The 27053-nt window shown below is 65.3% G+C and overlaps 1 protein-coding gene across 2 annotated transcripts; it reads right to left on the minus strand.

Annotated features, from left to right (window-relative positions):
• On the minus strand, nt 1-26989 carry ASIC1 (acid sensing ion channel subunit 1). 2 transcript variants are annotated; one of them, XM_068170755.1, is made up of 12 exons: nt 26429-26989; nt 25652-26046; nt 24477-24672; nt 5868-6018; nt 4855-4982; nt 4502-4652; nt 4368-4424; nt 4118-4271; nt 3142-3233; nt 2878-2957; nt 2652-2756; nt 1-2524 (listed from the first exon to the last, which is right to left on the minus strand). In XM_068170755.1, the coding sequence occupies exons 2-12, from the start codon at nt 26014-26016 to the stop codon at nt 2420-2422; spliced, it is 1584 nt and encodes a 527-aa protein (XP_068026856.1). In that variant the 5' UTR covers nt 26017-26046; nt 26429-26989; the 3' UTR covers nt 1-2419. The 2 variants fall into 2 exon arrangements, with proteins under 2 accessions (XP_068026856.1, XP_068026855.1); XM_068170754.1 differs by lacking the exons at nt 24477-24672; nt 25652-26046; nt 26429-26989 and adding an exon at nt 7825-9179.
• Nucleotides 26990-27053: the final 64 nt, after the last annotated feature.

Here is a 27053-nt window from a genome sequence, read left to right on the forward strand (position 1 = left end):
GAAAATCCATAAGAAAATTTATGGACGTGGCCGACCCATCCTCTTTGGGTGGTTGCTGGGTACAAAGGGCTGACCCCCAGGTCCTAATTTTGGTCAGGAAGCAAATAATAATAATAATAATTAATAATAATAATAATCTTAATAATAATAATAATTAATCATAACAATACTATTCTTCATCATCATCATCATCATCATCATCATGACAATAACAAACCCCAAAGCTGCAGTCCCCAACCCACGCTGCCGAACAGACTTATTGCAAAAGCTCCGCAGGTTAAGTAGCACTTTGGCCCCGGGGGGGGCAGGGGGGGGGGCTCTGGCTTTGATGGGGAGGGGGGCTGGGGGGCTGGGGGAGGGGCTGCCAGGGGCCGCCAGGGGCTGCCAGGGGCTGGGGGGAGCCAATTTCCGCTGACCCCAGAGCGGCGTTCGAGGGCCCCGGGGAGCAGCGGCTCGGCCGGCGCCAGCCACAGCCTGGCTGCCAGGGCAGGACTCTGTGTGCCAGGGGGAGGGCAGCGATGGGAGGAGCAGTGGTGGTCCCCAGGCAGTGCCCCAAAGATGCCCAGGGCCTTCGTGGTGCCCAGGGGCAGCTGCTGTGGGGGTGGTTTGTGGGGTGGGAGCCTGTGGTCCCGTGGACCGGAGCACCCTGGGCCTTGGGGTGTCCCTCGACCTGGGAGCCCCCTGGGTGTTGGGGGTCCCAGGGTGGTGCCCTGGGGCTGTCCCCTGTGGGGACCCTGCCTGAGCCAGGCTGTGGCCGCAGCCAAAAGGGGGCCCAGAGATTCCTCTCCACCTTGCTCCCCAGGATGGCTGCTTGGGGGGGGGCTCTGCAAGGGGCAGCTGCAGGCTCCCTGGGGACAGGAGGGGCTGTGGGGCAGGGCTGGCATCAGCCAGGCTGTGTGGAGCCCAGGAGGGATGGGCAGGGAGCCCACAGCTGGCATGGGCAAGGGAGCGTGCCTGGGCGCTGGGGACCTCAGTGCCAAGGTGACAACCCCTGACCAAATCCCCTCTGGTGCCTGTGGCCACCCAGCAAGCTGGGTGCCCTGGCATCGCTGTCACCCGGCCAGGGCGACGAGGAAGACGTTTCAGAGAGGTGGCAGTGCCCTATCTTCGTGCCCATGGAGTGGCCAGGAGTGCCCAGGCCAGGCTGGGCTGCAGGCCACCAAGGTTCCAGGGGACAGCGAAGCTCTCCCAGGACTGCCAGCTCCACTGCTCTGCCTGCCTGGCACAGCCGTGGGGCTCCTGGCTGATCCCTCCTGCCTGGCACAGTCGTGGGGCTCCTGGCTGATCCCTCCTGCCCGGCACAGTCGTGGGGCTCCTGGCCGATCCCTCCTGCCTGGCACAGTCGTGGGGCTCCTGGCTGATCCCTCCTGCCTGGCACAGCCGTGGGGCTCCTGGCTGATCCCTCCTGCCTGGCACAGCCGTGGGGCTCCTGGCTGATCCCTCCTGCCTGGCACAGTCGTGGGGCTCCTGGCTGATCCCTCCTGCCTGGCACAGCCGTGGGGCTCCTGGCCGATCCCTCCTGCCTGGCACAGTCGTGGGGCTCCTGGCTGATCCCTCCTGCCTGGCACAGCCGTGGGGCTCCTGGCTGATCCCTCCTGCCTGGCACAGCCGTGGGGGCTCCTGGCCAATGCCTCCTGCCTGGCACAGCCGTGGGGCTCCTGGCTGATCCCTCCTGCCTGGCACAGCCGTGGGGCTCCTGGCCGATCCCTCCTGCCGGGCACAGCCGTGGGGCTCCTGGCTGATCCCTCCAGCCTGGCACAGCCGTGGGGCTCCTGGCTGATCCCTCCTGCCTGGCACAGCCGTGGGGCTCCTGGCCGATCCCTCCTGCCGGGCACAGCCGTGGGGCTCCTGGCTGATCCCTCCTGCCGGGCACAGCCGTGGGGGCTCCTGGCCGATCCCTCCTGCCGGGCACAGCCGTGGGGCTCCTGGCTGATCCCTCCTGCCTGGCACAGCCGTCCCAGCAAGCACTGGCCAAGGGGCTGGAGCAGGATGAGCATGGAGACAGTGGACAGACAGACGGACAGGGCTGTGGATGGAGGCTCTGTGGCCGGGCAGTTGCTTCTTCTTGGCTTCTGGGTTTCGAGTTAAAAAGGCTGAGAGGAGCCGAGGGCAGGAGCGGGGCGGTGCCCCCTGCCCGCTGTGCGTGTCGCTCCCCGCCCCGAGGGCATGGCCGGGCTGGAGCCTCCTCGAGTCTCTGAGCGAGCAGGGCAGGCGTGGAGCAGCTGCCGTGGGGGGTCCCAGCGTGACCCCACCCCACCGCCTGCCCCCCCTCAAGTCCGAGGCCGTCGCTCGTGTCCGTGTCCCACCGCGGCGAGGAGCAAGGTCCCCTTAGGTGTCTGTCCCTCCGCTGGCGCCGGCAGGGAGCAGGGGCAGCTCTCCAGAGGGCTTTGGTAGCTCAGGTTCTACATCCAGACGTCGGTTAGCAGGTGAAGTCCTCGAAGGTGCCCCGGGCCGGGTGGTGAGGTAGGATGTTGGCTGCGTAGGTCATGCCAGCCGGGTGCCCCCGCAGGCTCTCACAGGGATTCTGTGGGGCAGAGGGGGGGGGATGGATCACTGGTGACCCCCTCCCGCCCCTCGGCACAGCTGGGGCAGCTGCTGAGCCGGCAGGGAGGGGGGCGGCAGCCGCCCCGGCTGGCACAGCTGGCACTCACGTGGCGCTTGACGTCGTCCATGCTGAGCGTGACGCCCTTGTCCGAGTTGTTCCTCTTGTGGTTCTTGTGGCACTTGGCCCCCCGGCACAGCCGGTGCTTGATCACCTGCAGGACCCAGGGCTCAGCTCCCCCCAGTGCCACCCCAGCGCTGTGGCGCTCCGAGGGGCTGTGGGCAGCGGTGCCAGCCCGGGGGGGGGGCGGGGGGGGGGGGGGCAGAGGCGCTCACCTCGTAGGCGTAGTCGAAGAGCTCCAGCACGGTGAGGATGCTGGCCCCGATGAAGAGCCCCATCTGCCCCCCAATGTCACCTGCAGGGCAGAGGGAAGCCATCAGGGCGGCACAGCCTGGTGGCAGAGGGGGCAGAGCTGCGGGCGGTGCCCGGCGGCGGCGCCGGGGGGGGCTGGCTCTGCGTCCGCGCCGCCGGCACAGCCTGGCACAGCCTGGGGAGCAGAGCCGCGGGGGATGGCAGCAGCCCCGGGGGCCAGCACTCACCCAGCAGCCCAGCCACCTCGTAGGCCTTCTTCTGCTCTATGGTCTCATAGTTCAGGGCCTCGAAGAAGATGTCCAGCACCAGGATGTTCTCCCTGGGGAGTGAGAGGACAGGAGGAAAGGCTTGGAGCCTGTGGGGGAGACTCTGAGGCTGGAGAGGAGGAAGAAATTCTCCAGGGTGAGGGTTGGCAGAGCCTGGCACAGGCTGCCCAGGGAGGCTGTGGCTGCTCCCTGCCTGGAGGTGCTCGAGGCCAGGCTGGATGAGACCCTGAGCAGCCCGGGGCTGGTGGGAGGGGTCCCTGGGCATGGCAGGGGGTTGGGGCTGGGGGATCTTGAAGGTCACTTCCAGCCCAACCCATTCCATGGATCTGTGACAGAGGCATCAGCAGGCTGAGCTTTGGGATGGAGGGACAAGGTGCCAGCCTGCTGCCAGCCCGGTGCCAGCTTGGTTCCAGCCTGGTGCCAGCCCAATGCCAGTCCAGTGCCAGCCCAGTGCCAGCTTGGTTCCAGCCTGATGCCAGCCTGGTGCCAGCCTGGTGCCAGCCCAGTGCCAGCCCAGTGCCAACTCAGTTCCAGCCCAGTGCCAGCCCAATGCCAGCCTGGTGCCAGTCTGGTGCCAGCCTAGTTCCAGTTTGATTCCAGCCTGGTGCCAGCCTGATGCCAGCCCAATGCCTGCCCAGTGCCAGCTCAGTTCCAGCTTGGTTCCAGCCCAGTGCCAGCCTGGTGCCAGCCCAGTTGCAGCTTGGTTCCAGCTTGGTTCCAGCCCGGTGCCAGCCCGGTTCCAGCTTGGTTCCGGCTTGGTTCCAGCCCGGTGCCAGCCCGGTTCCAGCTTGGTGCCAGCTCGGTGCCAGCCCAGTTGCAGCTTGGTTCCAGCATGGTGCCAGCTCGGTGCCAGCCCGGTGCCAGCCCGGTGCCAGCCCGGTTCCAGCCCGGTGCCAGCCCGGTGCCAGCCCGGTGCCAGCCCGGTGCCGCCTCTTACCCGATGTACTGCTCCGACTTGTTGTACTTCTTGGCCAGGTACTTGGCGGAGGCCTTGCTGGGGATCTTCACCATGGAGAGCTCCTTGCCGTAGCGGGTGACGTTGCAGGGCATCTCGCACACGCAGTACTCATTGTCCTTCTCCACCAGGAAGTCTGGGCGGGGGGGGGGGGGGGGGGAGAGGGCGGTGAGGAGGAGGAGAGACCAAACCCCCCCAGCCGCTGCGTCCGCCGGGGGCCGGGCAGCCTCACCTAGGGCCGGATCCGCGCACTCCTTGTACTGCTCCGGGGTGCAGTAGGGGGCATCTCCTGCAGGGGGCACAAAGCGGGGGTTGGTGGGGGGCCCGCGGGGGGCCGGGGGGCTGGGGGCCGCGCCTGGGGCTCACCTGGCATGTGCACCATGCGGCAGTTGCAGTTCTCCACCAGGTAGCGAGTCTCGCAGTCGATGCGGCAGGCGGTGATGCTGTAGGTGTCGTAGAACTCCGAGTCGCCCACCACGGCCTTGCAGTCCCCCCAGGGGGGCGGCAGGTAGATGAGCTGGGGAGGGGCAGGAGCCAGGAGTGAGAAGAGAAGGCCCCCAGCAGCGTCGGGGGGGGGGGGGGTGACACAAACACCCTCACTGTGGTGGTCCCCAGGGCTGAGTCTCCCTCTCCACCCGACACGGAGGGATGGGGATGGGGTTTGGTGTCCCACAGCACCGGGTGGGAAGGAGCATCCCAGACCCCCCCCCGGTCCCTACCCGCTGCTCCTGGCAGGACACAAAGGTCTGGAAGCCAGGAGCCACCCCAAAGCCCAGCTGGTCGATCAGAGGGGGCTCGTCCTGGCTGTGGATCTGCACCTTGATGCCAGCCTCAAAGGAGGTCTCGTCTGCAGCAGAGAGAGGTGGGGAGAGCATGGCCCTGAGCACCCAGGCAGGGCTGGGCCAAGCTTCTCCTGCCCTCCTCATCATCCCCTGCACAAACTCATTTGGTCACATGTCCCTCCCTCCATCCCTCTCTCCCTCCACCCATCCATTCCTTCCCTCCCTCCACCCATCCCTCCCTCCCTCCCTCTCTCCATCCATTCATCTCTCCCTCCCTCCACCCATCCATCCCTCCCTCCCTCCACCCATCCATCCCTCCCTCAATCTCTTTCTCCCTTCACTCATCCATCCATCCCTCTCTCCATCCATCCATCTCTCCCTCCCTCCACCCATCCCTCCCTCCCTCCCTCCATCCATCCATCTCTCCCTCCCTCCACCCATCCATCCCTCCCTCCATCCCTCCCTCCCTCCATCCATCCCTCCCTCCCTCCATCCCCTCATCCCTCCCTCCCTCTCTCCATCCATTCATCTCTCCCTCCCTCCACCTATCCATCCCTCCCTCCCTCTCTCCCTCCCTCCCTCCATCTCTCCATCCATCCCTCCCCCCACCCCTCCCTGCATCCCTCCACCCCACCCCCCCCCTCTCCATCCACCCATTTGCTATACAATGTCCTTGTCCCCCCTGACCCCCCCCTGCTCCCCACCCGGGGAGCAGCAGCCAAGTGCCTCTATTTATAAACAAGTGATGGCTGCTTGTCTAAACCGATGGGGAGTTGCCATGGTGAAGAGCAAAGACAAGGAGGCAAAAAGAAAGAGAAGGACCTGAAGTGATGAGAAATGGAAGGAGGGAGCCTGAGGAGTCGTGGGGTGGGGAGCTGGGAAGGGGCTGGGGAGCACCCCAAGAGCTGCTGGTGGCTCATGAGACCTGCTGGGCCGGGGGGGGGGGTTACCTGTTTCCCCCCAGACGGGCAGGTACTCGTCCTGCTGGATGTCCAGCATGATCTCCAGGCCGTTGCCGGTGCCTCCCTTCATGCTGATGAGCCGAGGCTTCCCGTCCTGCCCGGCGTTGAAGGTGTAGCACTTCCCGTAGCGGGTGAAGACCTGCGGGAGAGGGCGCGGGCTGAGGCTGGGGTCCCTCTGCTGGCACCGCAGCGAGGGCTGAGGCTGGGGTCCCTGTGCTGACACCGCAGCGAGGGCTGAGGCTGGGGTCCCTGTGCTGACACCGCAGCGAGGGCTGAGGCTGGGGTCCCTCTGCTGGCACCGCAGCACAGGGTGAGGCTGGGGACCCTCTGCTGGCACCGCAGCGAGGGCTGAGGCTGGGGACCCTCTGCTGGCACCGCAGCACAGGGTGAGGCTGGGGTCCCTCTGCTGGCACCGCAGCGAGGGGTGAGGCTGGGGTCCCTCTGCTGGCACCGCAGCACAGGGTGAGGCTGGGGTCCCTGTGCTGACACCGCAGCGTGGGGCAGGGCTGGGGTCCCTCTGCTGGCACCGCAGCACAGGGTGAGGCTGGGGTCCCTGTGCTGACACCGCAGCGTGGGGCAGGGCTGGGGTCCCTCTGCTGGCACCGCAGCGAGGGCTGAGGCTGGGGTCCCTCTGCTGGCACCGCAGCACGGGGTGAGGCTGGGGTCCCTCTGCTGGCACCGCAGCACGGGGTGAGGCTGGGGTCCCTCTGCTGGCACCGCAGCGAGGGGTGAGGCTGGGGTCCCTCTGCTGGCACCGCAGCAAGGGGTGAGGCTGGGGTCCCTCTGCTGGCACCGCAGCACGGGGTGAGGCTGGGGTCCCTCTGCTGGCACCGCAGCGAGGGCTGAGGCTGGGGTCCCTCTGCTGGCACCGCAGCACAGGGTGAGGCTGGGGTCCCTCTGCTGGCACCGCAGCGAGGGGTGAGGCTGGGGTCCCTCTGCTGGCACCGCAGCGAGGGCTGAGGCTGGGGTCCCTCTGCTGGCACCGCAGCACAGGGTGAGGCTGGGGGTCCCTCTGCTGGCACCGCAGCGAGGGCTGAGGCTGGGGTCCCAGCAGCCATCCCCAGCCCGGAGGTGTGACCAAACCCAGGCTCCTGCCCCGGGACCGTCCCTGCTGGAGCTGTGCAGCTTTGCCTTCCTCACCGCGGCGCAGGGAGCGCTTGGAGGGTGGCTTGGGCTTGGAGAAGACACTTGGCAGATTCACAGCACCTCGACCCCCAGGCCCCACAGCAGCCCCAGCTCCCTGAGAGGGCAGCACTCAGACCTGCCCCAGCACCAGCACCTTCCCCATGCCCTTCTCCATCCCTTCCAAGGATGGAGCTGGTTGGGATCTCCACCTCCCCATCCCTCCTCAGCTGTTCCAGCCAACCCCTCCAGCAGCCCACAGGTCTCCATGCCACTGCTGCCAGCCCAGGCAGGGGGCACCTGAGACCAGCGGGTTACAGACCACAGGGTGCCCCACGGGTGGTGGCGACGCCAGGGTGGAGGTGCCAGGCACCTGCTCTGCCAGCACAGCCCTGGGGCTGCTCTCTGTGCTCCACCAGCCAGGCCCCACAGAACTGCTTAGCCTGGGAAAGTCCTCCCAAGATCATCGATTGAGTCCTGCATCAACCCAGCAGCAGCACAGCCACCAAACCACCCCCCCAGCTGCCACGGCCACAGGTTTCCTGAACACCTCCAGGGGTGAGCACTCCACCACCTGCCTGGGCAGCCAGTGCCAGCCCCTGACCGCTCCTGCAGCACAGAAATTGCTCCTCGTGTCCAACCTCAGCCTCCCCTGGCACAGCTTCAGCCACTGCTGGCCCCAGCATCCAGGTGCCAGCGGACGGCGCTGGAACACCAGCCCGGCCCCGAGGGAGCTGCCAAGGGCTGGCACCTCTCGGGCCCGATCCCACGCGATGCCAGCTGCAGCTTCTCCCTGTGCCTGGCCGCCCTGGGGGCTACTCACCGCCACGAAGTCCCCGGGGCCACACTGCTGGCCGCGGTAGCTGCAGCTCAGCAGCATGTCCTCCAGCTGGTGGCAAGTGCGGTTAAAGAAGCCCCAGAGATCGAGGGGCTCCTCCTCGCCCCCGGGGCCAGGCTGGGCGGGGGTGAAGCCCAGCTCCATGCCGGGCTGGTAGTCAAGCAGGGGGCCCAGGTAGAGCAGGTCCCGGCGGCTGAGCTGCGAGAGCCGCGCGGGGTTGGTGTTGCAGATGGTGACCGCGGGGAAGGTCATCTGGGGGCTGCCCTCCTCCCGCAGCAGCGTGAGGTGGTGGTACTGCAGGTAGTAGGCGATGCGGTCGGCCACCTGGTAGAGGAAGAGAGAGAGGGAGAGGAGGAAGGCCAAAGCCCACAGAGCCTGCCGGGCGCCCAGGCTGCCCTCCGCGAAGATGTGGCTCAGGCCGTGCAGGGTGCAGCTGCTGGCAAAGCTCACGAAATCCGGGGCTGCCCCTGCGCCCTCCTCCTCCTCCTCCTCCTTCTCTCCTTCCTCCTCCTGCCCGTGCAGGAACTCCTCTCCTCCATCCTCTCCCCTCTCGGGGGCTGCAGCATCTCTTGGTCCTTCCTCGCTGGAGAAGGAGATGGTGCAGAAGATCTGCAGAGGCATCGCGGGGCTGGGGGGTCCCAGGTGCGGCGTGGAGCTCCTGGCTCTGGCGTGGGCTCCTGGCTCTGGCGTGGAGCTCCTGGCTCTGGCGTGGAGCCCCTGGCTCTGGTGTGGGGGTCCTGGCTCTGGTGTGGGGGTCCTGGCTCTGGTGTGGGCTCCTGGCTCTGGCGTGGAGCTCCTGGCTCTGGTGTGGAGCTCCTGGCTCTGATGTGGAGCTCCTGGCTCTGATGTGGGGATCCAGGTTCTGGCGTGGGGGTCCTGGTTGTGGTGCAGGGGTCCCAGTTCTGGCGTGGAGCTCCTGGCTCTGATGTGGGCTCCTGGCTCTGGTGTGGAGCTCCTGGCTCTGGCGTGGGGGTCCTGGCTCTGGTGTGGAGCTCCTGGCTCTGGTGTGGAGCTCCTGGCTCTGATGTGGGGATCCAGGTTCTGGCGTGGGGGTCCTGGTTGTGGTGCAGGGGTCCCAGTTCTGGCGTGGAGCTCCTGGCTCTGGTGTGGGGATCCTGGTTCTGGTGTGGGGGTCCCAGTTCTGGCATGGGGGTCCCGGTTCTGGCGTGGAGATCCCGGTTCTGGGGTGGGGGTCCCGGTCCCTGTCCTGCCACAGCTTGGAAGTCGTTGACGGTGAGTTGGTTCCTCAGGGTGTGGGGGAAAGGGGCTGGGGGAGCGCAGGGAAGGAGGAAGGAGCAAGTTGAGAGGAGGGAAAGGGAGAAGGGACAGGGAGCAGGAGAGGTGAGCGGGACCGAGGGAGAGGAGCAGAGGGCTGCTCCTCGGGAGCGAGGAGGGGATATGAGGAGCCGGGAGGAGGAGCCAGGGGCGGTTCTGCCGGCTCCCCAGGTCCCCCGGGACCGGCCGGCTGCGGCTGGCAGGAGGGAGCCAAGATGTCACCGGAGCAGAGATGTCATCGGAGCAGAGATGTCACCGGCTCCAGGAGCAGTCACAGACTGCACCGTGCTGGAAGGGACCCTCAAAAGCCATCCTGTCCCCCTGCGGTCAGCCGGGACCCACCCCCCCGGCTCCAGCAGGCTGCCCGGGGCCGCATCCAGTCTGATCTTGGATGCCTCCAGGGATAGGACTTCTGGGGCTGCCCGGGGGGTTCCTGGCGGGGGGCTGCCAGCCCTGTGGAACACGAGACACCCCTCCTGCTGCATGCCCACACTGCTGCTCCATCCTGACCGCGGGCAGCAGGGCCCTGGCAGCCCGAGTGGCTGCTGCAGCCAGGCCTCCCCGCCGTGTGCCAGGCTGCTTGCGGAGCTGCCATCTGCTGGCATCTCTGAGCTCCCCACCAGGGCAGCTGGAGCCAGAGGTTTTCCCAGAGCTCCTGTGCCGCTGCCCCGCTGCAGTGCCCACCCAGGTGGTGCCAGCAAGGGCAGGTGGATGCTGCGGAGCGCCCATGGTGCCCATCCTGCCCTGGCAGCGCCTGTGCCCGCTGGATCATCTCCCTGTGCCAACGAAGGCGGCACCCCGAGTGGTGCAAGGTCTGTCCTCCTCCAATCCAGGACTGATCTTGGCAGGATTTGGGCAGTGCCAGGCTTGAGGTGATGACTCCTCCTGCAGAACCTTGCCAGTGCCTGGTGGTGTCAGGTCCCTGTGGGCACAGGTAGCCACACCCTCTCCCGGGGAATGGCCTCCAGGCTTTGTGCTGAGGTGGAGGTCCTGGGAAGTTCCCAGGGAAGCAGCCCTGGTGCAGAGTGGTAGGATGGAGCTGGCAGCTGGGCTGGCTGCTGGATGAAAAGGCCTCTCCTCCCTGCAGCCCTGCAGCAGCCCTGCAGCAGCCCTGCAGCAGCCCAGCCCCTTCTTGTGGTTTGCTTCTTTCCGGCACTCAGCGCTTCAGAAAAGCTTCCCCAGACCACATCCATCCCAGCTGCCCACAGAGCAATCTCCAGCCCCACTGAGCCCTCTGGCTGCCATCACCAGCCGGGGGAGGGGAAGGGAGCAGCTAAATCTGGCAGCACTTTGGTGCACAAGAGCTGGACAGGAGGTTCTGCCTGATGCTGGGGTGTGAGGAGCACATCCCAGCCCTCCAGGCTGGCTGCTGGGCACTGTGGGGACCCCAATCCTTAAGCACAGCCCAGCCCCTGGATGTGGGCACCACCAAGCTGGCTGAGCAAACACAACCAGGACACTGGCACAGATGTCAGCTGGTTCCAGCCAGCAGGGTACAGGGCAGGGAGTGCACTGGGGAGCCCTGACTCTGGATTGTCCCTCAAGGAGCCATCCTGGAGCTCCCCAAGCTCAGCATTCCCAATAGGATCCTTGGCTAGGAGGGGCACTGGGATGTGCCACGGAGCTGGGGATGCTGTCAGCAGCGAGGAGGGAGGGTGACCTTGGGGACCAGAGCCAGAGCCACCACTGGATGAAATTTCATAAAGCTGAGAACAAGGTCATGCCTTTGGGGAGCATCCCAGGGAGGCTGAGCTGGAAACTGCTCCTGGGGAATGGGACCAGGGAGGCAGACTGCATGGTTGGGAACCACTGTGCCCTAGGGACCAGGCTACATCCCAGCCCTTTACCTTCTTCACTCTGGGGGAGTGGCAGAGCCCTGGAGCAGGCTGCCCAGAGAGGTTGTGGCATCTCCTCTGCAGAGCTTCCAACCCCCCCTGGCCACGGTGCCCCTGGGCATGCTGCTGTGGATGCCCTGCTGGAGCGGGGGGGGGGGTTGGACTGGGTGAGCTCCAGAGGTCCTTTCCAAGCCCACCCTGCTGGACTGCTGGGATGAGCTGCAGCTGCACCATGGGCAGGGCCTCACCTGGGATGAGCTTTGGGGGTACTGGGCTGGCTTAGTCCTGTGGGAGCAAGCTGGGTGCCAGCACATGGCAGGCTGGTGCTAGAGGATGCTTTTGGCAGGGGGGGGTGGATTTTTGGTGCTCCCCAGCTCTGGGACAGGGAATTTCTGTGCAGGGAGAAGAGGAGGAGGAGGAGGAAGAGAAGAAGCAAAATGGAAGAGAAGCCCAAAGGGGTTGGCTGAGCCCTGGCAGGGCTCTCACAGGCCAGCAGTGCTGCCCTGGGGGCCATTCCCTGGCGGTGTCAACGATCCCACCCCATGGTGTGGGGAAGGTTTAATGTGTCTTGTTGGGAGCAGCTCCAGCAGGGAGAGGGAGATGCTGTAATGAAAACCCTCCATCAGCTGGGGCCATTAACCTGCCAGGCTCAGCTGAGCTGGTGGAGGGAGCTGGTGGGACCGCGCTCACCCCAGGCCGGGGCTGCGGAACGAGCACGGCCCCGGCTCCAGTTACCGCCACCTGTCCCAGAGCTGACACTTGAGCTGAGCTGAAGGTGACCCGCGACAGGGATGGTGACACCGAGCCCTCGAGGGAGCCCATCCAGACTCCACCGCTGGGCACAGGCTGTGGCCGTGCCCCTGCCCCGCAGGCAGGACGCTGCCACCCTGCTCCGTGGCAGGAGTTTGGGAGATGCTGGAGGAGTCCCTTGGGTCGGTTCCAACTCCTCCTTCCCCAGGAGTTATTTTTACCCTCTCTCAGGTAAAGCTTTGGCGGGGGAGGGGGCTGGGGGGGGGGGTCGCTATAATTAGCTGTGCCATCAGCCCCCCTGGCGGCGCGTGCTGGGGGTGATGCCACCGCGCCCCGACCCACCGCTGGGCACCGGGGGCTGAGGGCGGGATGCTCGCCGGCCGCCTCCCTGCCTCGGCAAAGGAGGGAGGGTGGCAGGACCGCGGCTTCTCCTGGCGCCCGGCGTCATGCGGCCGCAGTTCTGGGGCACTTGCGCTGCTCTGCAGCCTGTCAGGGGCCCGGGGAAAGGAGGTTCCCTGGAGCGGGGGAGCACGGAGGCGGCGGGCGGGGAGGGAGGGAGGGAGGGAAGGGGGGAAAAGGGGGAGGGGGATCTGACGGCAGCAACAGCACATTTCACAGCCTGTCACGCTTTAATGGCAGAGGAGATCAAAGCTGGGATGGAGTTATTCATAGAGATAAACCAATCCCCGAGGAGGCGAGGGGAAAACAACATTGCCAGCTCCCTTATCCCAGGCCTGCAAGCGGCAGCCCAGCCCCGGGGAGGCTGTCGCGGGAAGAGCCCCGGGAGCTGGACCTGCTCCGCTCGGCGCCGGGGAGCTGCTCCTCCCTGCCAAGGACTTGGCTGAGCTGGGCTGCCTGCACCCACTCCTGCCTTGGAGCTGACCCTGCCCGGAGTGGTGGAGTTGTTTGGGCTGGGAAAGCCCTTTGAGAGCATCCAGGCCAAGCAGCAACCCCCCCCCCCCCCCCCAGCACCATGGGCACCGCACCGCGGCCACAGGTGCCGCGGGGCAACGGGGGGACGGGGTGGTGATGCCACAACCTCCCTGGGCAGCCTGTGCCAGGCTCTCCCCACCCTCCCTCTCAAGAATTCTTTCCTCCTCTCCACTCTCCATCTCCCCTCTCCCAGGCCAAAGCCATTGCTCCTCACCCTGGCACTCCCAGCCCTTGTCCCAAGTCCCTCCCCAGCTCTCCTGGAGCCCCTCCAGGTACTGGAAGGCTGCTCTGAGGTCTCCCTGGAGCCTTTTCTTCTCCAGCCTGTCCCCCACAGCAGAGATTCTCCAGCCCTCTGCTCCTCTTCGTGGCCTCCTCTGGACCCTCTCCAACAGCTCCAAATCCTCCTCGTGTCGGGGGGGTCAGGACGAGCTGCTTTGGGACGGCTCGGGGGGAGGGGGGAGGGCTCCAGGTCCTCTCCCAAACCCTGAGAGGGGGCAGCACTGGGGCAAGCCGAGCACGGTGGGATTGCCTGGGCAGCCGGGGATCTCAGCTGGGACTAATCCTGCCGCCCCTTATCAGATGCTGCCACCTTGCCTGCGCTGGCTCCGCCAGCCCCGCCGGGCGCAGCCTGTGTTATCCAGCCCTTTATCCCCCGGCTTAGACGCTTCACAGTGGATTAGCACGTCACATTCTAATGCAGAAAAACTGATGAGTAAAAAGGAGTTGTGGTTTTCTCTCCTCTCCTCTCCTCCCCCCCTCCCCGCCTCTGTATTGTTCCCCACCTCCGCCCCCTCTCCACCCTACGCCCCCGGGGCCCAGCCCCGGCCGTGGGCGCCGGCGCTGCCTGGCTGCTGGGTGATGCACAGCCCCAGCCCTGCTTCAGGCAGAGGAGGGGGAACCAAAGATCCTTTCTCTGGGGGGACTGGGCAGGGTTGGTGTGCTCTGCCCTGGCTGGCTGTAGCGCTGGGGCTGAGGGTGGAAGGGTTGGGTACCTCCTCCCCCCCCCCGCCCCGGCCCCGGGTGCCATCCTGCCCGAGGTGATCAGCTGCAGCCCCAGCACCTGCAGCCCAGGACGTTAATAAGCAGCACATTATGGGCAGTAAAGGCCTAAGTGGACTTCATTAGGGAGCTGGGGCCTCCCTGCCTCCCCTGGTTCCATGTGATTTCCTATCAGATGAGCCTTATCTCCTCTCCAAACGCTTCCATTTAAACTCCATTAATCTTTCAAAGCTTCTCTGGACCAGCACTGCTGAGCTCTGCCCAGCTGGGAGCTGCTGCTGCCCTGGGGACTGAGGCCACCTGCAGCTTTGCCACCTCAGGATCCCTGGTGGGGTTCACCTGGGACCACCCCCCCTGCCCTGCCTCAGCTCCATGGGTGGTCAGAGCGGTCCTTTGGTCAGGCACCCACCGTGACAGCTCCCACAGCCACCTTGTCCTTCTTGCTGGGGGTCTGCTTAGGCTCCTGGAAGCACTGAAGTGCAGAACTGCTTTGGTTGGAGAAGACCTTAAAGATCCTCCAGCCCAACCCTTCTCCAGCTCTACCAAGGCTGCTGCTGCCCCATGGCCCTCAGCACCACATCTCAGCCTCTTTGATGGGGATTCAGCCACCTCCCTGGGCAGCCTGTGCCAGGCTTTGAGATCCCTTTCACTGGAGAAATTCCTCCTCATGTCCAACTTAAATCCCCCCTGGGGCAACTTCAGGCCTTGCCTCTTATCCTGTCCCTTGTTCTTTGGGAGCAGAGCCCAACCCCCTCCTGGCTCCAGCCTCCTTTCAGGGAGCTGTAGAGAGCAATGAGGTCTCTCCTCAGCCTCCTCTTCCCCAGGCTGAACCCCCCCCAGCTCCCCTGCCCTGTTCTCCAGAGAGCTCCCCAGCCTTGTTGTCCTCCTCTGGACATTCTTCAGCCCCTCAATGTCCTCCTTGGAGTGGGGAGGGTCCAAAACTGACCCCAGGATTCCAGCTGTGGCCTGCCCAGTGCCCAGTGCAGGGGGACAATCCCTGCCCTGCTCTAAAGACTCAAAGCAGTTTGCCATGCTGAGAGCTCCCTGGGTGATTCCCTTCCCGCTGGTGCCACAGAGGGGTCCCTGGTGCAGTGCTGCCCTGCTGGGGGTGTTCTGTGGGGACTTCCCCTGCTGCTCTCCCTGCAGGTCATGAAGCACCCCTCAGCAGGCTGCAGTTTCTCCTGACATCCTTCCCAGTAGCTCAGGCAGCTTGTGGCAGGGGTCTGAGCTGCCCTGAGCTGAGCCTTCTGTCGGCAGGGGCCGCAGGAGCTGGGTCCCTGCCTGCTTCCCTCGCTGCCTCCCCTGCCTCAGGCCACACTTCTCACCTCTAATCCCACCCAAGCAGGGAGGTTACACAGCCCCAGAGACAGGCTGGGGGCTGCCTCTGGCTGGCCTGGGCTGGGAGGCTGCTGGGGAAGCAGCAAGGAGCTCAAACTGCCTGATGGGGTGGGAGGGATGCCCTCTGCCCCACCACTATCCCCTCACCCCTTCCCCCCAGGTCACCCCTGCCCCATAGGTTGGACTCGATGATCCTCGAGGTCCTTTCCAACCTAAGTGATACTGTGATTACTACTCTGCTACCCCCTCACCCACCATCATCCCCTCCCCCCTCCCCAGTTCCCCCTCTCCATCCTTACAGTAAGAGCCTGGCTGCCAAAGAACTGAAAGAACAAATCGTCCCTCAAAAAGCCCAACCCCACCCCGAGCAAAGGGCTCCGATCTGCCGGTGGCAGGGCCTGCATGAATAATTAAGAGGCTGTGCCGGGGAGGAGCTCCCCAGGTGTCGGTCGTTGCAGGAACTGCAGCGATGCCTCCTGCCCGGAGAGCCCTGGCTCCGGCCGCACTCTCTGCCGGCAGCAACCCAAAAGCCTCTGTGGAGAGGGAGATAAATTAAAACCGAGGCAAAATGCTCTGAGGCAGCTAATTCCCTCAGCTCTCCATCCTGCACAGCTCTGCATGCTCAGGGGAGCTGCTCCCTCTCTGCTCCAGCTGCTTCCTGCCTGATGTGGTGCAGGGGAGAAGGGGAACGGCACCAGGAGGCTTCCTGGAGAGGATCTGAAACACCCACAGCTGGCAAAGGGGCCAGGAGACAGCTGGGGATGTGCAGGCTCCAAGGAGACCTTAGAGCAGCCTTCCAGCACCTGAAGGGGCTGCAGAGCTGGAGAGGGGCTGCAGAGCTGGAGAGGGGCTGCAGAGCTGGAGAGGGGCTGCAGAGTGGAAGGTGCTGATGGCTTCAGGCTGGAAGAAGCCTGAAGGCTTCAGACTGAGGTGGGACACGAGGAGGAAATTCTCCCCCACGAGGGTGGTGAGGCACTGGAACAGGCTGTCCAGAGAAGCTGTGGAGGCTCCAAGCCTGGAAGTGTTCAAAGCCAAGCTGGAAGAGCAACCTGGAGAAGAGAAGGCTGCAGGGAGACCTCAGAGCAGCCTTCCAGTGCCTGGAGGGGCTCCAGGAGAGCTGGGGAGGGACTTGGGACAAGGGCTGGGAGGGACAGGATGAAGGTGGGGAGACACTGGCAGAGGTTGCCCAGGGAGGTTGTGGCTGCCCCCTCCCTGGATATGTTCCAGGCCAGGCTGGATGAGGCCCTGGGCTGGTGGGAGGTGTCCCTGCCCACGGCAGGGGGCTGGAGCTGGATGAGCTCTGAGGTCTCTTCCAACCCAAACCATTCCATGTGCCTCGCTGGTACTCAGCCTGGTCCTGGGTACAGGCCCAAGGGAGGTCCAAGGGGAACAACCTGCAAAGAGGCCACATCCTGGGGGAGGTCTGGGGCTGCATCCACAGCCTGCAGCTGCCCTGGGGGCCAGCACCTGTGGGGCACGGGGGGCAGAGCAACCCTACCCACAGCTGTGGCATCCTCCCCTCCGCTGTGGCCGGGTAGTGCTTGAAAGCTTCCTCCTCCCTTCAGGGGCCACAGATGCCATTAAAGCTTATTAATAACAATTAATAATTCATTGGCTAACGATTCTTTATGTGTAAAGGCATCTCAGGAGGAGCAGGAATGGCCTGAGGTGCACCTGGGAAGCTTCAAGCTTTTGGCGTGGGCACCCAGGGGCACACGGAGGGGTTTGGGTTCCTGTGACGCCTCTGGGTGCCCAAAGGAGTCTGGGGGTGTAAAGGGCTCCAGGTGAGCTGCCAGGTAGGAAAGGACCTGGGGGTGCTGGTTGACAGCTGCCTGGACATGAGAGAGAGAGCCACCAGCATCCTGGCCTGGACCAAACCATCCCTCAGCCCAACCTGGCCTTGAACACCCCCAGGGAGGAGGCAGCCACAGCCTCCCTGGGCAACCTGTGCCAGTGTCTCACCACCCTCACTGGCAAGAACTTCTTCCTCATCTCCAGTCTGAGGTCCAGCACGAGGTGAGTGAAGCCACAGGCAGCTGAGGGACCCCCAAACCCCCTGCCTGCCCCCCAGGGGTTGCCACGTCAGGAAAAGCTTGGATGAAGCTTTCCAGTGAGGGTGGTGAGAGCCTGGCACAGGTTGCCCAGGGAGGTTGTGGCTGCTCCCTCCCTGGAGGTGTTCAGGGTCAGGCTGGAGGAGACCCTGAGCACCGTGGGCTGGTGGGAGGGGTCCCTGCCCGCGGCAGGGGGTTGGCCCTGGGCGGTCTTTAAGGTCCCTTCCAACCCCAACCCATTCCAGGAATCGGGGAAGGGATAAGCTGGGGGAAGAGGGCAGCAGAGGAGCAAACCCTCTGCAGGGTCTCCAGCCCGGGGGCTGAGCTGCTGGCTGCTGCTTTCTGGGTGCTTTGCTTGGCTTTGATTCTGGAGCACCTCTGGAAGCTCCCAGCCCAGGGCTGCCCCCCCCGGGACCTCCCACCCGCAGCAGCCACGGTCCTGAGCCTGGCTGCAACTCTGCTCCATCACCTCCAATTATTGTGCAACAGGCAGCCCATGTCCCCCTGGATTTGCTTCATCCAGCTGGAAAACGATGCAGCCTCTGAGAGCAGAGGCTGCTGCTGCTGTTTGGCAGCAGGAGAGGGGCTGGGGGCTGAAGCTGCCTGGAAGCACATCCTGGTCTCCAGGCTGGTGACACATGGGTGTGATGGGTGGCCACTAGATGGATAAGGAACTGGCTTGATGGCTGCACCCAGAGAGTGGCTGTCAATGGCTCCAGGGCCCAGGGGAGGCCAGGGACAAGCAGAGTCCCTCAGGGATCAGTCCTGGGACCAGGCTTGTTCAACATCTTTGTGGGTGACATGGATAGTGGCATTGAGTGCACCCTCAGCAGGTTTGCTGATGACACCAAGCTGTGTGGTGCAGCAGACAGCTGGAGGGAAGGGAGGCCATCCAGAGGGACCTGGACAGGCTGGAGAGCTGGGCACAAGCCAACCTCATGAAGTTCAATAAGATCAAGTGCAGGGTCCTGCAGCTGGGTCGAGGCAATCCCAGGCACAAATCCAGGCTGGGCAGTGACTGGCTGGAAAGCAGCCCTGAGGAGAGAGCCTTGGGGGTGCTGGGGGACAAAAAGCTCACCAGGAGCTCTCAGTCTGCACTTGCAGCCCACAAAGCCAATCAGATCCTGGGCTGCAGCAGGAGAAGTGTGGCCAGCAGGGCAAGGGAGGTGATTCTCCCCCTCTGCTCAGCTCTGGGCAGACCCCACCTGGAGCACTGTGTCCAGTTCTGGAGCCCCTATTACAAGAGGGATCTGGAGGGGCTGGAAGGTGTCCAGAGCAGGGCCACAAGGATGATCAGAGGGCTGGAGCACCTCTCCTGTGAGGACAGACTGAAGGAGTTGGGGCTGCTCAGTCTGCAGAAGAGAAGGCTCCCAGGTGACCTCATTGTGGCCTTCCAGGCTCTGCAGGGGGCTGCAGGAAGGCTGGGGAGGGACTGCTCAGGATCTCAGGCAGTGATAGGACTGGGGGGAATGGAATGAAGCTGGAGGTGGGGAGATTGAGGCTGGAGGGGAGGAGGAAGTTCTTCCCCATGAGAGTGGTGAAGCCCTGGGATGGGTTGTGCAGGGAGGTGGTTGGGGCTCTGTCCCTGGAGGTGTTTAAGCCCAGGCTGGATGAGGCTCTGGCCAGGCCTGGCCTAGTGTGGGGTGTCCCTGCCCATGGCAGGGGGTTGGGGCTGGCTGAGCCTTGTAGTCCCTCCCAACCCTGAGTGAAACTATGAAACTCTAAGTGTGGGGATGGTGCAGGTGGAGAAGGTGCAGCCCTGCCCAGGGGAGAGTAGTGGGGATGCCAGAGGTGAATCAGTGCCTGGCAAGGCTGGGTGCACCCCAGCAGCTCAGGAGTTGTTTGGGGGCTCAGGTGCTGCCCTCCAAAGTGATTTCCTTGAAGCCCTTCAGGGGGTGTAAGCTCCGCTGGGCACCACGGTGGGAGCTGCTGGGGGGATGGCAGTGCTGGGGCCAGCATCATGGAGCCACAGAACCACAACAGCTCAGAATCACAGAGTCAGGGCAGCCCAACAGCCCTGCTGGAGCAGGCCCACTCGGGACAGGTCACACAGGGACACAGCCAGGTGGGGTTGGAGTCTCCAGAGGCTCCACAGCCTCTCTGGGCAGCCTGCTCCAGGCCTCCAGCACCCTCACAGCAAAGAAGTTTCTCCTCGTGGTGAGGTGGAGCCTCCTGTGCTCCAGCTTGTGCCCCTTGCTCCTTGTCCTGTCACAGGGCAGCACCAACCAGAGCCTGGCACCTTCACCCTGACCCCCACCCCTCAGCTAGTCACAGCCTTCTCTTCCCCAGACTCAGCAGCCCTAAGTCCACAGCAGAGATGTTCAAGTCCCTTCATCACCCTCACAGCTCTCTGGTGAATCCTAGAATCAAGGAATTGTTTCTGCTGGAAAAGGCCTCCAAGACCCTCAAGTCTGACCAGCAACCCAACCCCTCCCTGGCCACCAAGCCCTGGCACCAGGTGCCACAGGAACACCTCCAGGCATGGGGACTCCACCACCTCCCTGGGCAGCCACAGGAACACCTCCAGGCATGGGGACTCCACCACCTCCCTGGGCAGCCTCTGCCAACCCCCTGACCCCCCTGGCAAGGCAGAAATCCTTCCTCATGGCCAACCTGAGTCTCCTCTGGCACAACTTGAGGCCCCTTCCTCTCCTCCTATCACCTGGCACCGGGAAGGGAGAGACCAACCCCCACCTCACTCCGACCTCCTCCCAGGGAGCTGTGGAGAGCCTCTGCCCCCTCCTTGCCCCCCCGGTGCCCAGGTTGTTTTTGCAGAGCCAGCTGGGCCCCTGGGGTTTGTTTATGAAGTGTCTGAAGCTCCAGGAAACTATCTGGGTATCCATAATTCCCCTGCCCAGGCTCTCCAGCTGCGCTGGAGATGCTTTGCACTCCAGCTCTGTGATTATCCACTAACGCTGCGCCGTGGGGGAGCTCTGCTCGCCGCAGGCTTCCCGGGCTTGTGACTGCTGCAGCTCCGCGCAGGGCCCGGGGGGGCGCCGCGGGCCGGGCACCTGGCTGGGTGCTGGGGGGCTGTGGGGCTGAGGGAAACCAGCAGCCTGCCCTGGTTGAGAGCGGCAGGCTCATGGCACACCTCCCCCGAGCTCCCAAAGGTGCTCAGCACCCAGCAGCAGGGCAGGTTTGAGTCACAGGAAGGGCAGGGAGGGGAAAGCTTGGGTGGTCCTGGGGTGTCAGGAGCTGAACCCCCCCCAAAACACAACAGCAGCTGGAGCAAGGTGGGCTGTGAGCTAGGCAGGGAGCTCAGGGGGTGCAGAGGGTCATGCTTTGGGGGTTAGCAGGCTAGAGGGGGCACGGCGGGGGGCAGGGGGGCACAGCAGGATCTGGTGGGGTTCATCGGGGTCGTGGGGTGCCAGGGGAGTGCAGTGAGCTGCTGCTGGATCCATTCTCCTGCTTTCCCCCAGAGAGGATGGTGGTCAGGCTTTGCTGGGAGGTGCTCCAGCCCTTTCCTGCTCCCTGCCTTGCCCTCCCTCCCTGCACTCCCTGTGCCCAGGGCAGAGAGGAGGCAGAACCCCCTGGCAAAGGCAGTGGCATCATCTCCATGTCAAACTCAATTCTCCCCAGTGCCAGCTCAACCCTGGAGCCTCATGGAAATGCTCCAGAGGTCTTAAATCCTCCGCGGTCGATCGAGGCCCTCCCATGAGCTCTGCCCCAGGGCTCCCAGCTCCTGGATTAGTCCTCCCCCGGCTCCACCCCCCGCGCCCAGCCCCAAGCCCTGCAGCAGGGTGGTGACAGGAGACGGGGATGTGGCTCTCCCCCAGGACAGCTTTGATGCTCGTGGGAAGGGAAAGCTGCAACTGCACTTTGTGGCGGCTCACATCCCACCCCCCCGGCTGCAGCAACCCCCAGGCAGGGGCTTCATGAGCATGAGACAACAACCTCCTGAGCCTTGCTGATGGGGGGCAGCCCCAGTGCCTGTCCCACAGCCCACACGAGGCTGTGGAGAGGAAGCTTAGCCTCTGGCTTGCTCCTTTTCCCCTGAGATGGGAAGAAAAGGAATGGGGCTTGGAGCCTGGGGACAGGACTGCTGAGCCTGAGCCTCGCTGGCTCCGCGGGGGGAGGACGAGCAGGGCTCCAGGGGAGGGAGAGGAAACTCCTGCTGGGGCCACACATGCCGGCAGGGAGGGCTGCGACACCCCCAGCTCATGAATAGTGGAGCAGCAAGTGCGAGGCATTGATCCCTGCCGCCAATGAGCGCAGCCCGGAGAGGCAGCGAGGGGCATCCCTCTGCCCCGCAAAGGGGCACCGGGCAGCTGCTCCCCTGCCAGCCCTGCGAGCTGCCCTGCGGCTGTGAGGCTCTGAGCACAGCCCCGGGGACAGCCCCAGCCCACGGCCCTGCTCCCTCCAGCCTTATGTTTGCTCCCCGTGGCTGTAAGGTCATGCCAGGCTGGGGAGAGCAGCTGGCTGTGCCCTGCTGTGTGCCCTCCTGCACCGCTGGGGTTGGGGCAGCTCCGCTGGGCGCCAGAGACCTCCGCGGGGCTGCAGGGACCGTGAAGAGCCAGCGCAGCGCTGGGATGTGCCCAGCTGCTTCCCCCTGCCCTGGGTCTTCTCAGGGGGCTCATTCCCCTTGCTGGAAGGGAATCCAAGCCCAGACAGCTCTGTCCCTGGAGCCTTCTGCACACAGCTCCCGGGGAGCAGCCCCCCCTGCGGAGCTTCAGGCGGGCTGGGTGGAGATGGAGGGGGCTGGACAGCGCCAGGGGACCCCCTGATGTGACCTGGTGATGACGCAGGAGGAGGTAAGAAAAGCCCAGGATGGGCTTCCCCACGACACTGCCTGCCGGGGGATCCTGTCCTAGCTGCAGGGGGATGCCGGGGGGCAGCGGGGGAAGAAGAGACCCAGCCCCCCCCCCCCCGCCCCGGGATGCTCCTGGGTGGCTGCACCGTGGTAGGGGCACAGGGGCAGCACTCCCAGAACTCGGGGAGGGAGTCTCTGTGTTGCTGCTTCCCCCTGGGTGATGCTCTCCCACCAGCCTGTAGCGCGGGGGGCAGGGGGGGAGGCGGGCAGGAGGCACCTCCGTGTCGCTCAGGAGATTTGGGTTACGGCAGACCCTCATCTGCATTCGCCGCGGCTCCCCCCGAGCCCTCCCTTCTGCCGGGGACAGATAACGTCGGCGGCCGCGGTGCTGGCGGCAGAGCCGAGGCTCCCCCTGCGCCGGCCGGCATCAGCATGCAGCCAGCATCGCCCCAAGGCCGCTCAGCCCCGGCGCTGCTCCGCGGCACCCCCGGCGCTGCCCCCCGGCACTCCCAGAGCTCCTCACCGGCACCCCCGGCGCTGCCCCCCCGGCGCTGCCCCCTGGCATCCCCGGCGCTGCCCCCCGGCACTCCCAGAGCTCCTCACCGGCACCCCCTGCGCTGCCCCCCCGGCGCTGCCCACCGGCACCCCCGGCGCTGCCCACCGGTACCTCCGGCGCTGCCCCCCAGGCGCTGCTCCTCGGCACCCCCAGCACTGCCCTCCAGGCGCTGCCCCCCCGGCACCCCCGGCGCTGCCCCCCGGCACTCCCAGAGCTCCTCACCGGCACCCCCGGCGCTGCACACTGGTACCCCCCAGCTCTCCCCACCGGCGCCTCCAGCACTGCCCCCCAGGCGCTGCCCCCCGACACCCCCAGCGCTCCTCACCGGCGCCCCCAGAGCTCCCCATTGGCACCCTCGGCGCTGCCCCCCCCCGGCACACACAGAGCTCCCCACCGGCACCCCCAGAGCTCCCCCCCAGCACCCCCAGCTCACTCCCCCAGCTCTCTCCCCCAGCTCTCCTCCAAGCCAGGCACCTGAATTAAATGGTTGCAAAGGGGACAGGCTCAGTGAGGGGCCCTGCGCCCCCACCCCTGCCTGCACACAGACAGCTCCCCCCCAGCCTGTGGGGTCTGGGCAGTCCCCCAGATGCCCCCTGGCAAGGCTCCTCTCAGTGCCCAGCTGAAGGGCATGGTCAGCCCCACTCCTGCCTCCTCCTCTGAGATGCCGAGGGGCAGTGATGGCTGCAGGAGCCCCAGCCTGGGGCATCCCTGGGGCCTGGGCAGCGACAGGGGCTTCCCAAAATGCAGCCCCTGGACCCCCACCGAAGCAGCAGGAGCTGAGGGGATGAGGATGCAGCTGAGGGTCCCCAGCAGCCACCAGCCTTGACCAATGCCACCAGGCCCAGAGCAGCACCGAGCCCAGCTCCCGCTGGGCAGCCACGGGCTGAGGGCAGAGCCGAGCAGCAGGAATGACCCCGAAGCAAACCAAACCTCTCTCAAAGCTTCCTGGCACCCTGGGACCCCCCCCACAAGGACAGGACAAAAGGTTCCCTGCACAGCTGAGGGGGACAGGGCAGCTCCTAGGCACCCCACATGTGGGCACCTGGGCCAGGCTGCCCAGCAAAGCCAGAGAGCAAAAGAAACCCAGCACGGAGCCAGCTCCTTCTAATCAAATCCATCAAATCCTCCCAACCTGCTGGCAAGGAAGAATCCAGGCAGGAATAACAGCCCAGCTGCAAGTCTATTTTGCTTTAGCTGGTTGGAGGGGAGGCAGAAAGCAGCATATGTGGACCCCAGCAGATGAAGGCAGGGAGTGGGATGAGGATCCCTGAGGATGCTCAGCACAGACACCCGGGACCCATGCTCCAGGAAGAGCCTCCTGTGGAAAGCAGCTGGGGGCCACAGGCAGGCTGGGACCCAGCCCTGCTCAGCAGCCCTGCTGGAGAGGATCCAGCCAGCTTCAGGCTGCATCTTGCCTCCATTTAACAAATAAACCTCCTGGTGGCTGACACCAGGGAGCTGCTCCCTGCGAGGAGCCCAGCCAGGGAGCTCAAAGCAGATGATGAGAATTACCCCAGCGGCTCTGGGGCCTGGGCAGCAGCTCTGTGGGTGCCCAGACAGTGCCTCAGTGGCTTCATCCCCATTGGCACGAGACATGAGAGCTGGGCATGAGGGTGGGGAGCCTGAAGAGCACAGAGCCACAGGCTCCAGGCTGGGGCCAGCTCGGGAGCTGCCTCCCTGGCTGCCGAATCTCACAGGCAGCCCCCGGAGAGCCAACTCTGCTTCATTCCCAGCTGGATGGGGAGAGGCAGCCTGCAGGATAAAGGCTTCATTGTGTGCTGGGCCCATGCCACAGCACGAGGTGCTGCCACCACGCTGGAGCTGCAGGCTGCACCGTGCCACCGGGACCTGCCTTCCCCAGGCCTTCCCCAGGCCCCCGCCGGCCCTCCTGCCGCTGCCCCCTCGCTCCGGGGCACTTGCCAGCTCAGGGTTTCCACCCCACCCCTGCACAAGGCTGAGAAGTGACCCCAGGGAGCTCTGCCCCTGCAGGAGCTCCCCTGTGAAGCCTCCCCCAGCAGCACAGGCTCCCGGGGAGCGCCAGACCCCAGAGGGGCAGCTCCTGGCATCCCCTTGGAGGAGATGCTGCTGGTCCTTCCCAGGCTGAAACACCTTCCCCTTGCCTGGGGGGGCCCTGCCAGGAGGGCACTCACCACTTTGAAGTCTTCTGGGGTGCACTGCTCCCCACGGAAGAAGCAGGACAGCAGCATCTCCCTGATGTCGTGGCCAGCCCGGTCGTAGAACTCCAGCATGTTGAAAGGTTTGGGTTTGAAGTTCCTGAAGTTTGCTTTGTCCTGCAGGATCTCCAGCTGCTTCTCATCAGCAGTCTGGGTGTCTGGGATCTCGTATCTGAGTGGGGAAGAGCAGGCAGGAGGTCAGGCCCTGCTGGTGGTGGCTGCTGCCACCCTCTCTTGGACTTCACAGGAGCTGCTTCTGCTCAGCCAAGCCCCAGGTGGCATTTTCAGAGGGTCCAACGGCACAAAAGTGGCTCAGAGGCACTGTGAGAGAGCTGGCAGGAAGATGGGTGAGGAGGAGAGGATGCCCAGCGGCAGGACCAAACCTGTCCCACTCGGCCCAGAGCTGCTCCTGCAGCGCCAGCCCTGGCTGAGGCCAGCCCAGCTGCCTGCCTGGTGCCTTTGGTGGCATCATGGCTGCAGATGGTGGCTTTGCCAGGATGTGGTCTGAGTGTGCTGAGTCTCAGCCCCAGCTCTCATGGCTGCAAAGCCCTCCCTGGACTGTGAGGGGAGGCAGCGGCAAAGCCCCTTGGCAGACGGGCAGGGACTGCACCTTGGTGCCAGCAGCAGGCTCATGGCAGTGGCTTGGCAGCACCACAGAGCTGCTGCAGCCACGGGCATGGACTGGGGAGGGTGGGCAAGGGGCTTGCCCGGGAGCTCTGCCACTGCAGGGTGCCATGGCCCAAGGACTGGCACCGACCTTGGCTCCTGGTGTGGGGGTGATGCTCAGTGGCTTCACCTGCTGGCATCCCTCCCCCCCCCGGTGTGTGCCAAGCACCCAGGACACAGTCCTGAAGCAGTGTGTGCTGGTTCCACCTTGCAGCCACCCCAGAGTGGCTCTGGCCACGCGTGGGGGTGGGAAGCACCGGGGTGGGGGGGGATGGCTCCATCCAGAGCAGCCCAGAGCGGGAGCAGCGACCTGACCCCGCTGGCTCCCGGCGCAGCCACAGCCAGCCTTGGAGCCCGGCTGACTGGGGACCTGCTTCCCGCTGGGGGCTGAGGAGGTGCTGCCCGTGCCAGCCGCGGAGTGCAACCCCCCCAGCAGCCGGCCGGGGCCGCGCGGTGCCCTGCCCTGGGGCGCGGGTGGCACTGACCTGTTGTTGAGCAGGGCCAGCAGCTCGCCGGCGTGGTACAGGTCGTTCTTGGTGACCCGGCTGAAGCGGAACTCGTTGAGGTTGCAGAAGGTGACGGCGGGGAAGGTGAGCCTGGTGGCCGCCACCTCGTCCAGCTTGGTGACGTGGGGGTAGAGGAAGTAGTACTGGATGCGGTTGGTGCAGACCAGGGCCAGCAGCGCCAGCGAGCCCAGGAAGCAGAGTGCCCAGACCACGCGCTTCAGCGACAGCCGCTCGTAGGAGAAGATGTGAGAGAGCCCATGGAGGGTGGAGCTGCTGGCAAAGGCCTGGATGCTCACCGGCTGCCCGCTGTCCACCTCCTCCTCGTCCACCTTCAGGTCCATCATGGTCTGTGCCGGCCCCCCGGGGCTCTCGCTCTGCCGGCAGAGGAGGGAAAGCCCTGTGGGTGCTGGGCGCCGCGGAGGCCTCGTGGGTGCTGCGCCCTGCCCGTGGGTGCTACGGTGCCTGTCCCACGGTGCCGCCGTGCAGGGAGGATGGGAGGCACCTGGCAGCCCTGGCATGGGACAGATGCTTTGCTGTGCCCTGCTCTTGCCACCTCCCCCTCACCCCCCACCCCCCCAAGCCTGGGCAGCTGGAGGTGCACACACAGGTGCGGGCATGGAGTCACCATCCCTGGAGGTGCTCAAGAAACATGTGGGCACGGCAGAACTGGGGGCTCTGCGCTCCCCCCCCACACATCCAGCCCTCCCCCCCACCCCCTCTCTCCCTTCCCCCCCCCCCCCCCCACATGGCACCCACCAGCGCATCCACGAGCAGAGGAAGGAATCAGGGATGCCAACCGGCAGCCGGTCTCGTCCTGCTCCGCGACGGCGGCTGCGACGTGGGGAGCGGGGCTGGGACGAGCCTCCCTCCACCTCTCTCGCTGCTGGGTTGGGAAACCGGGAGTGGGAGATGCAGAAGGCACAGAGAGGCTGCGAGAGGCACCGAGCCCGGCAGCAGCGGCGAACCGGAAAAGCGGCGAGGGGAATAAAAATAGCCCCGGCGGTACCTTGGTGCAGGCGTGGGAGCAGGGATGCGCTGGGGCCTCGCTCAGCGCCGCGCCGGGGGACCGGAGCCGACCATCGCCGGAGAGGAGGCAGCTGCCGGGGGCCAGGAGAAAAACGGGGGGAAAGGATGGCGAGCGGGAGGCTGCTTCCCTGCCAAACACATGGAGACCTCCCCCGGCGGCTAGCTGGGAGCTGGTGGCTTCTTCAGATGCATAATCCGCATGAAGTCATTGTCTGTGCGCTGCTGGGGCTGGAGGCCGCCCAGGGGTGCCGCAGGCCGGTGGGCAGTGAGGAGGAGGAGGAGGAGGAGGAGAAGAAGAAGGAGGAGAAGGAGGAGGAGGGAGAGGCGGAGGAGCGGAGCGCTCCAGCGATTGCAG

The sequence above is a fragment of the Melanerpes formicivorus genome, unplaced genomic scaffold, assembly GCF_026170545.1.
Source record: "Melanerpes formicivorus ecotype bairdi unplaced genomic scaffold, bMelFor1.0.p_v2 SCAF_569, whole genome shotgun sequence".
NCBI classification, from domain to species: Eukaryota; Metazoa; Chordata; class Aves; order Piciformes; family Picidae; genus Melanerpes; species Melanerpes formicivorus.

Bases quoted from the DNA above. Each gene is read 5' to 3' on its own strand.
- ASIC1 (XM_068170754.1), bottom strand. From the start codon at position 8,460: ATGCCTCTGCAGATCTTCTGCACCATCTCCTTCTCCAGCGAGGAAGGA. The intron at 4,653-4,854 runs GTAGGGACCGGG...GCCCCTCCCCAG, and splicing joins TGTCCTGCCAGGAGCAGCGG to CTCATCTACCTGCCGCCCCC. The intron at 2,757-2,877 runs GTGAGCGCCTCT...TGGGTCCTGCAG, and splicing joins TCTTCGACTACGCCTACGAG to GTGATCAAGCACCGGCTGTG.